Source organism: Humulus lupulus, chromosome 2 (genome assembly GCF_963169125.1).
Source record: "Humulus lupulus chromosome 2, drHumLupu1.1, whole genome shotgun sequence".
Lineage (NCBI taxonomy): Eukaryota > Viridiplantae > Streptophyta > Magnoliopsida > Rosales > Cannabaceae > Humulus > Humulus lupulus.
The window spans coordinates 6883560-6894172 of NC_084794.1; the positions used below are offsets into that span (position 1 = coordinate 6883560).

The following is a 10613-nucleotide window of genomic DNA, read 5'->3' on the forward strand; positions in this document are numbered from 1 at the left end:
ATCACCCATTTTCACTTTTAGTTGTCTAAATAATCTCAAAATCACTTAAACAACTTTTGTGTATTTTCTAAGAGTCTTTTAGATTATTTTGTGTAACGACCCAACTATTCTAGACCTTGGACCATTAATAACTACTATACTAATCTTACGAAAACATACATATGAAATAACCATAACTTTATTTAAAAACTATAAAGTAAAGGTTAAATACATAAAAATTCATTTAGGATATGGGATCCCATTGTTTTGAAAATAAAACAAAACATAACTTAAATAAATTGGTTACAAAATTAAGTGCGGAAAAATAATACATAGAAATCATAACTAAAAGACTTAAAAACTTCATCCTCGAATCGAACACGCAATCCACCGATTCCATCCTGCCTCAATACACATCCTCAAACTGCCAAGAATCTTTCCGCCGCCACAACTATTTCCTGCACATATAAACGTAAAGGAATGAGCCTAATGCCCAGCAAGGAAAAATACTAACCTCATAAACATACACATAAAATCATATCATAACATATGCTAAAAACATATCATAATATATACTATATAAGACTATACTAATAATGGCCATTATGACATTTGATAAACCATCTACGTCCCCTGTCTAATATTTGAGGTAGGTTAGATCACATGTAGTGTATGATAACCCATCTACGTCCCCTGTCTAATATTTGAGATAGGGTAAATCATAACATAACATATAAGAACATAAACTTATCATAACATATTGAACATGACATAACATAAAAACATAACATATCATACAAACATACAAGATCTAGCCTATTTTCCTTACCAAAAATACCGAGATATGAGAACAGTTTTGGGACTTTGGAACACTCCTAAAAACCATAAATGGAAGGGTGAGTATACTAAAGAGAATGAGATTAAAAGAATGGAAGAACTATACCATTAAGAATATACTTACCAAAAACCTTATGGTCAAGAACTTATAATTCCTATCCAAGAATAAAGAATAAAGTTAGGGGCTGAGTAGAAAACTATAAGAACTTGAAGAAAATAATACCAAATGAACTAGAGTTTTGGAATACCTTGAATGATTTATGACCAATTTAAACCTTGAACCGAAATGTGTTATAAACCTTACTTCCCAAGTGTTTGGTAAGCTTAAAAATGATTAAGCTTATAATCCCCAACCCAAGTGTTTACACTCTCACAATAACCTAGCAACTTGCAGCCTCTGAACTTAGCTTGATGAATGAATGAAAAATGCTTGGTGCTAGGTCCTATTTATAGAGTTCTAGGAATAAAAATCTTCTAATTATAATCCAAATTTAGATTTAAATTTAAAATAGAATCCTAAGGAATAAAAATCTTCTAATTATAATCCAAATTTAAATTCAAATTTAAAATAGAATCCTAAGGAATAAAAATCTTCTAATTATAATCCAAACTTAAATTCAAATTTGAAATAGAATCCTAAGGAATAAAAATCTTCTAACTTTTTAAATCTCGTAACTCTAAACTAACCTATAGTAAAATCAACATATCTGGAGCTGCAGGACTCCGATTTAGAATATCTTTATACCGTTAGAAATATAATTAAATTATCTACAACTTTTTAGAAATACTATTTTTCGAAATTCATAACATAACTGGGTCAAAAATAGGTCGGAAGTTACAGTACCCTAAAGTTACGAAAAATCTATTTAATTATCTAAATCACAAATAAATAAAATATCTAAATCACAAATAAATAAAATTGTGAGTCTAAATATCTAAATAAATATCATGCTCCTAACAGATTCTGGTGAAGACTAAGTCTTATATTTCCCTTATTAAAATAATGATTCCTTAATAATCATGCATATGACAAGTGTCATAATCCTATTGGTTCTATCCACTACTACAAAAACACCTTTTTAGAACGCATTTTTAGGACACTCACATAAATGCGAGTCCTAAAAAAGTCCCCTGGACCTTTTTGGACTCGCGTTGCGAGTCCTTAAAGAATTTGTTTTAGGACTCGCGGAGCAAGTCCTAAAAACTATGTGTGTCCTAAAAGTTTGAGTTTTTTTTTTTAAACAAACACCTCCTGGACTTTTTAGGACTCGCAATGTGAGTCCTAAAAGAATGTTTTTAGGACTCGCATTGCGAGTCCTAAAAACTTATGTGTATCATAAAAATTTGAATTTTAAAAAACTGGGGTTTTTTAGGAAGAATGTTTTTAGGACTCGCATTGCGAGTCCTAAAATCTATGTATGTCTTAAAAGTTTGAGTTTTTTTAAACAAAACACCTCCTAGAATTTTTAGGACTCGCGAAGAATGTTTTTAGGACTCGCATTGCGAGTCCTAAAAATTTATGTGTATCATAAAATTTTGAATTTTAAAAAAATTCGAATTCCCTCCAATTTTTTTAACAAAAGTTTTATTATTATATATTAAAAAAAAGCAAAAAAATCACACAGCCCATTTTCACTCTCTCTCCTTGGTCCCTCTCTCTGTCTCCCCAAAGTTCCTTCTCTCTCTCTCCCTCTCTCCCGAACTGCCAACGTCGAACGCCGCTGTCCCCTCTCCGACCATCGCCACGCGCCGAACCAGTGGAAGCGCCGCCCCCCGAAACCCCCGACCCCCGGAGATGGCGACCTCACGCATGGCCTAAGGCCCTCAACGGAGCACTTGAAGTTCGTGTTGGTTTGTATTGATCAAATCAGAGATTATGCGCAACGGAACAACAATCAAATTGTCAGATTAATCCCATAAGATTTCTAGATCTACTTCTTCACACTCATATATATATTGAATCAAGGACAAGAATAGAAACATTACCTCAGGTCCTTCCTTGCTGCTATCTTTTCGTATGGCTGAATCCTTGAGATCTCACACCAAGATCTTCCAAAATGTTCTCAGTCACCCAAAGAACGGGTGTGGGCTCGCTATACAAATAATAGACAATAACTATTTATCAGATATTCTCAACACATGAGATCTGATAAAGTTGGGACCTAGGTTTTGTGAAGAACAATGACCTTTGTTTTTGTCACTGATCTTTTTCTCTGAGAGAATCCTATATATTTTTCTATCCCTGAAAACTTACGTTCTGTGAAAACTGATATCCAATATTTAATAATATCCAATATATTAAAATATTTGTTTTTTTAAACAAATTCAAAATAACTTATTAGTTATCAGATTTTTGTTTAAATAATAATATTTAAATCAAATCAAAATATCTCATTATTTATTTAATATTTAAATAACTAAAATTGTGGAATCAAGAGACCAAGTCTATCTCTTATGCGTGTAGCACAATGCCTGTGCACTGTGCCACACGTGTACTACATGCATGTGCATGCATGTGATTTTTCCCAATTTTTATTATTATTTAAATACCAAAAATCCCAAAAATAAATTAATTCAAAATTAATTATATTTTTGTTAAATCAAATAATTAATTAATTCTTAATTAATTAATCACACATAATTAAACAATAATTATGTTTGATACATAGAAAAATATTTTACTTATCACAGAAGTCCTTTTTGCCCAATTTTTGTATTTGCCTTTGACTGTGATTGTTTGAGCCATTTTGGGGACCATGGACCTATAACATTAAGCTCCAATAAATTGAAACTAAATAATTAAACTCTTTAATTATAATAGTTAATTTATTAATTATGATATTACTCCACTATAAATTCATAATCGCACTCTTTATGTTGTAGATATACTTTTATAGAAATCTTTTTCTTAAGTCGTCCATTGATATAACCATCTTACAATAGTTCAACCCTCTAATTAATTAGTTCATAAATTAGAATGGAAGAATTACCATTTAACCTTTCTAATTTACTTCTTATTCCTTAAGTACCATTAATTCACTAGTGAATAATTAATCTATAATCTAATCATAGATTTGAGCTCAAAATCATTCAGTTCTAGAATTAACCCTTAAGGGAACTAATATACGATCCGTTAGGAAAGATTAGATTCCGTATTGTTGATACATGTTCCCAGCCATCCATGATATTAAATCTCCAAAACAAAATTCATTAGCCTCATTTTTTGAAGAGACCTTAACGAATGAATCAAAAGATTTAATAAACATGAACAGGAGTTCATGAACACTCAGGATTTAGGTTGATCTATAAATGATCATCAGTTATGATATGAATTACAAGTCTTTATTGTTAAATGGTTTTTGGATAAAGACTTTAATTCACATCGGTCCATGTCATATATAATCATATTATATAAAGCACATTTACCGAGATGTCTTACCACATCAATAATCCGAATCTAGATTATTTGTATCATTATGATGCTTAGTAAATCGTACTTACAACTCCAATTAAAGAATTCCATAACTTTAATTTGTTGTTGTTGACTATTTTTATTCATTCATGTGATCTTAATTCTCTCATACTAATACAAGATCACATCCTCAATAATGAATATGGAATTTTTCTGATATTTACAAAATTATTCAAACAATAATTTAACAATCTAAATATGACAATAATAATAAACCAATGTATTTATTTATTCACAGAAAAAACAAATGTCTTTTCATGCTTTTAGGACACACTCCTAACAGTTTGGCCGTTCATGGGTTTCTCCCAAACTTTCCGAGCATATTCCGGCCACCTCGAGCCACCACGAGCTGAACCACCACCACCACCACACTCCTTGCTTCTTGGGCTTTAAAACCCAATAGTTTGTTTTCCGAACCACCACCTTTTAATGGTGGTGCCGCCACCGTCGCCAGAACCCCGCCGCCGGATTCAAAACCCACCAATCAATTTTTTAAAAATAAAAAATAAAACTTTTCAGGACTCGCAATGCTAGTCCTAAAAATACATTGCGAGTCCTAAAAAACCCTAGTTTTTTAAGGCTCTCAAATAGAGGACTCACGCCCCGCGAGTCCTAAAAAGCCTTTTTTGTAGTAGTGAGTATTGTAAGAGTGAAAGGATCCAACAAGGTGGTAAAGACTCCAGCTGGAGTCAAATGTTGTTTGAAGAAAGAAGATATCAACCGTCATAAGAGGAGTGAGTCATTGAAGAATGTGAAGACAAATGCTTATGTGAAGTTCAATGAGTGTATGAATTCGATGCATGTTTACTCTTATTGGTGGCTTGAGTTGTGAGTTTAGAGAATTTGAGTCAATGTGGAGATTGTTGGGCATTGACTCAAATTAATTATGGTTTTTATTTATAGTGTTTTTAATTTTGGGTAATTACTAATTTGTGTGAATGAGTGTCTTATTGGGCAAGTTGTCTTGGTGCCCAAGCTTTACAACTCTATAAATATATATTATTTGAGTGTGTATGCGTGTGTAAGGGTGAGTTTTGAAGAGAGTGTGAGAGTGGGTTTTGAAGAGAAGTGAGAGTGAGTTTGAAGTATTGAGAGTGTGAGAGTGAGAAGCAAATGATATATTGAGTTTTAGGTAGATAGATTGAGAGAGTTTCAAATATGTAATATAGGGATGGCAAAAAAACCAGGCGGATCGGGGCTGGTCGGAGCCCCGACCCGACGGGGTGCCCCTGATCCGAATATAACCGGGGCATAAACGGGGCGGGTTGAGATCTGACCCGACCTGCTAGCAATTGAAGCGGGTCGGATCACGACTCGACCCAGTTGTTGTTGTTGTTTTTAAAAAAAAAAAAAACTAATTACTACTACTATTTAGGGTAATCCACGATCCAAATATATATATAAGACAAATTATATTTAAGAGAGATAGAGGAGAAAATTGATGTTTTGCTTTGAAGTATATTATTTATTTTTTATTTTAGTATGCAAGATCATTTATAAAAAAAAATTAGGCAACTCATTTATGTCTAGTATGGGAGTTTTTTTGCCATTTATTTTTATATTGTAACATATTTTAAAAAATTAGTCTTTCTTTTATTAAAGAAAAAAAAAAACTTACCGGGTCAGGTCTGACCTGCTCCATCACATCCGGGGCAAGTCTGACCCGACCTACATCAAATGCCTTAAAGGGGCAAGTCGGGTCGGGGTGGATCTTTAGCGGGATGGGGCCGACCCGCCCCATTTACATCCCTAATGTAATATTGAAATTTGAAGTGAAATAAATCTCTCTTTGTAGATTTGGTAATTTTATTAAACCGAGCAAATTTCTTTGCGTCTTTATTATTTCGCTACACTTGCGAAGTTTGTCTTAGTTTTTCCCAACAAGTTGCATTATTAAAATTCTATCTTACCGGAGTAGTTCATATATTTGTCAAGCAAAAAAACCATTAAAACTTGTAGAAGTGAATTTTTTTCTGACACTTTAAGGTTTGCATTAATAAAAATAATTTTTATGAAACTAAATTATATATAGCATCACTTTTTGGTGATGCTATTTTACATTGGTAGAAACTCAATAGTATTGCAAGAGACCAAATTAAGTGTAACATATGAACCAAATTAGAGATTTTTATTGCAAAACTCATTTCATTTATTTGTTTATTATATTGGTGTAATTGTTTGTACATATTATAAAATATAAATTTGACATCAATGAATATTTTATCTATTTAATAAGGTTTAATTTTATTAATTTGAAAATGTAAAACAATCTTGAGCGGATACACTACTTGTAAAAATTAATTATACAATCTCAATTATTAATAATGGGAAAACATTGTGTATTAAACATATATATACCAATAATTATCCCAAAATGATAATTTAATTTTTAAATACACACAACAAATGATCATGTCAACAACCATTGATGAACATAGCTAAAATCAACCATGCTTCTCAAAATACAGAATTTCAATATTATGATATTCAAACACCACAGAAGGCTTTGATTGGATCTTTGGTTTTCTTGGCCTCATCTGTGACATAAAATCGAATATATTTTAGATTATCAAATGGTTTATAGAGTATTGGATGTTCATCATCCACAAATTCTTCTGGCACTTTTATTTCTCCATCTGTGAATGTGAACATTCCCATTGAGTATCTCTCCTCATGTCCAGAAAGGCTAACCTGGTGGCAGCATGCTCTTATTCTATCATTGCTCCAAACCTGAGATTAATTAATTTAACCTAACTAAGAAAATGATTTACCAAATAGCCTTTGATATTCATTACAATTGAATTAAAATTAATTGGTGCTAAGTAGAGTAACCATTTCTTTTAATGGTTTCTCGTATGGTTTCCATGTAAGATTTTATTTCAAATACACTCCTACGTTTGAGCCCTAAAGTATCGAAATAATGAATGACCTTAGACACAACAAGATCGAACGTGATATTTGACAGACTATAATTGATTGAACACCACAAAATTGGTTGAAAAATTTGTGAGTATATACGTCATTGCTAATAGGTCAAAGAATCCAACACGACAAATTGACACACATCGACCTAAAGGCCTCAAATGGAGGCCAAGGGTGGAGTAAATCAAAAGTTTTGAAGTTAAACATCTTCTTGATACCATATTACAATTGAGAGAGAAATTTTATTTAGGAATAAGATTGGGGTCCTAACTTAAAATTGTTAAGTGGAGTAACTATTTCCTCTATAATGATATTATGTATCCTATACAATTCCTATGTCAGACTTATTTCTAATAATATATTCTATTATAAACTAGTAGGGCAAATATATTTACTAAGTAGAATAATATGTATTACCTTCATCATGTCGCCAGCCATGAGGAGAAAATGAGAAGGTTTTGGATGAACGCTGATCCAGGTGCCATCCTTGGCTTGAACTTGGAGACCACCAACCTGGGTTTGGTGAAGTATTGTTGTGAAGTTCTTATCTGTATGGGGAACAAACCTTAGAGTGGTATCAGAGTCTTGATCAGGTTCATCATATTTCAAAAATCGAAGAACATGACTGCGAACAGCCTCAACTGGCTTCCAATGTTTCTCCACTCCATAGCTTTCAAACACCATTTTTGTAGCCATCTCATCTAATAAGGCTATTTGCTTTGCATATGAATGGACAATATCACTATGTACCAACATATGAAATATGTCATGATCAAGTGTTATAGGAAAATTACAATTAAATGCTATATATATAGAGTTCATAAGAATATATTGATGGACATATTGGTGATGACTAGTTAAATCACATTTTCTCACTTAAAATAAATAAATTAGATTAATTTCTTCCTGTTTATTTTGACATATTTGAAACTCTATAATTTTCCAACACCTTCTCTACAAATGTCAAGACTTGTAATAATCGAATAATGATATGTGTATTAAAATTATGCATCAAAATATTACACAAACTGACATGGTAGTTTTATTAAACAAATTAAATTTATATTAGGCAGGATCCACTGTTTTAAAAATTAGTATCACGTTAATTGTAAGGATTTTTCTATATCCAATTTATTTTTGCATTTTATTAGTAATTTTAAGTACTATGTGTCTCCATATTTTTTATTTAATTTTTACATATAATATTGCTTCTTGCCATGTATTATATATTTATAGCAAAACATCCTTAATAATATAATTTTTTATAAATATATAATTTTTTGTATATACATGTGATATAATTATTTAAATTTTCACATTGTAGGAAATAAAATGCCGCCATTTTATAAGAGGAACACCTTTGATATTCATATCAAAGTTGTTTGAGAGAAAAAGTGCTTTTTTTAAGGTTTTAATTAAAGTTAATTAAATCAATTTAGAATAAAAAACGGCACTTGTGATTTGGAAACATATATATATTTTTAAAAACAAGTGACACCCTTTCTACTTGAAAACAATTTACCATTTGAAAGGTTTAAAAAAATTTGAATACGGAAGTGTCCCTTTCAAAGTAATAACAATAAGAAAAATAAATAAATTGGAAAAAATATTAATGTCAACTACGAACAACAATTAGAATAAGTTTTAACTAAATATAATTCTGTACAACACTGACTGTTTAGTTTATATAATAATACACTATTATAATATAATAATACAGTTTTAACTAAAAAAATGATAAGAGAGGTTTGATTCATTTTACTAAAGCTAAGTGACATTATATTTTTTAAGGTATAATATTATTTTAGAGTCTGTTTTTACTAAATACTTATTTTGATCGAAAAATATTTTTTTGCACTTCATGCATGTATTGTAAATTGGTTAAAAAAGTTCCTTGAACTCGGTTTTGAATAAAATACTTTCAATTGTGACTATGTTAAGATCGTTGCTCGGTAAAAATCTACGCAGTTATTAAGTTGATGAATATTTATATTTCAATATATTTTTGGCATCAAGTTTTATTTACAGGATTATCGACTTTGGAAAAACATGGATCTTTGACGAGCATCAATTTTCTACAAAGTTATATTAAAAAGATGAGTGTTACGGTCAACCTCTTAGTCAACCTCCGTCTTCAAAAACATATGTCAGAGTATTTTTTTCTAATTTTTTTTTCATGGCGGTATTCTTGTAGTTACGACATTTTTCTTGCAATGTTTTGAAAAATTTCGAATAGTTTACAGTACCAAGAATATAATTTCTAATATTTCTTGATATTCCGGTTACCAGGCATGTTCAAAAAAATACAAATCTATTTTTGGCACTGTAAACTATTCACAATTTTCCGAAAATTTATAGGAAAAATGTAGTAACTACAACGAACATCGCCATATATTTTTTAGAGGGGAGATTGACTAAGATGTTGAAATAGGAGGTTGTCGCAAGCACACATCTATTAAAAAACATGACTAAAATCGAGTTCGAGAAGCTATTTTCAACCGATTACGAAACATAAACACACAATCGGAACTAGTATTTAGTAAAAATAGAGAATCCAAATTATCATATTGGTCCTTAAAAGTACGTACCAAAAACGACGGTTGCCATTGATCCACATAAGATCGACGAACTTCCTCACTTCTTCAAGACTTGTTGCCCTATCAATGGCTAAACCTTCATAGAGTGGAACTTGAGGGTTCTTACCGAGATAGCCACAAAAGGGTTCCTCACTAATGTTCTTCATTTTCGTCTCAGTTGGGAGATCGAAAAGCTCCTTCGATTGGCAAAAGATTTGTGTATCATCTTCATTATTGTTAGACAATAGTTCATCATATTTGGCTACGAAACAACCATACTCTTCCAAAGCATATCGTATTTGGTCACACGTGTAAGACCACATGTGTGAGCCTGGCTTCAACTCTTTGTTAGAAAAATCTATAACTGGAATCTCATGCACATCAGCAGCTATGGAACCCATTTTTTTTTTCTTTCTTTGAAAACAAAAGTGATTGAAAAATTTGTGTGTGAGTTGAGGTTGTTTCTGATGCTATATTTATAGAGACTACTGAAAATGTGGAAAAAAAAACGTTTTATGTAATAGAATATATAATTTATTATTATTATTATTGAGACAACTAGAATTTAAAAAATAAATAAGTCCCTAATTATTGACTTTATAATTTTCAACTGACATATGTCAAATTTTCAATCAGCCTCAGCCGTCCTCAAGCTCTTTAGCACCTACTTCATCTTTTATAATAAAAAAAATTCTCTACTTTCCAAAAGATTTTTCTTTTGCAAAAAAATATGTATCACAAAATATTTTCTACAAAAGCTAATATAGCAAAAATTACGAAAGGAAAAAGAAAAAAAATGAAAGAAATTTCAGTAAGTTTAAGAAAGA

The 10613-nt window shown here is 31.0% G+C and overlaps 1 protein-coding gene across 1 annotated transcript; it reads right to left on the reverse strand.

Moving 5' to 3' along the window:
* Positions 1 to 6717: 6717 nt before the first annotated feature.
* Positions 6718 to 10209, reverse strand: LOC133815805 (probable 2-oxoglutarate-dependent dioxygenase AOP1). Its single transcript, XM_062248601.1, has 3 exons — positions 9799 to 10209; positions 7628 to 7952; positions 6718 to 7018 (listed from the first exon to the last, which is right to left on the reverse strand). Exons 1-3 carry the CDS (start codon positions 10185 to 10187, stop codon positions 6776 to 6778), a joined length of 957 nt encoding a protein of 318 aa, XP_062104585.1. The 5' UTR covers positions 10188 to 10209; the 3' UTR covers positions 6718 to 6775.
* Between the last annotated feature and the right edge of the window lie 404 nt (positions 10210 to 10613).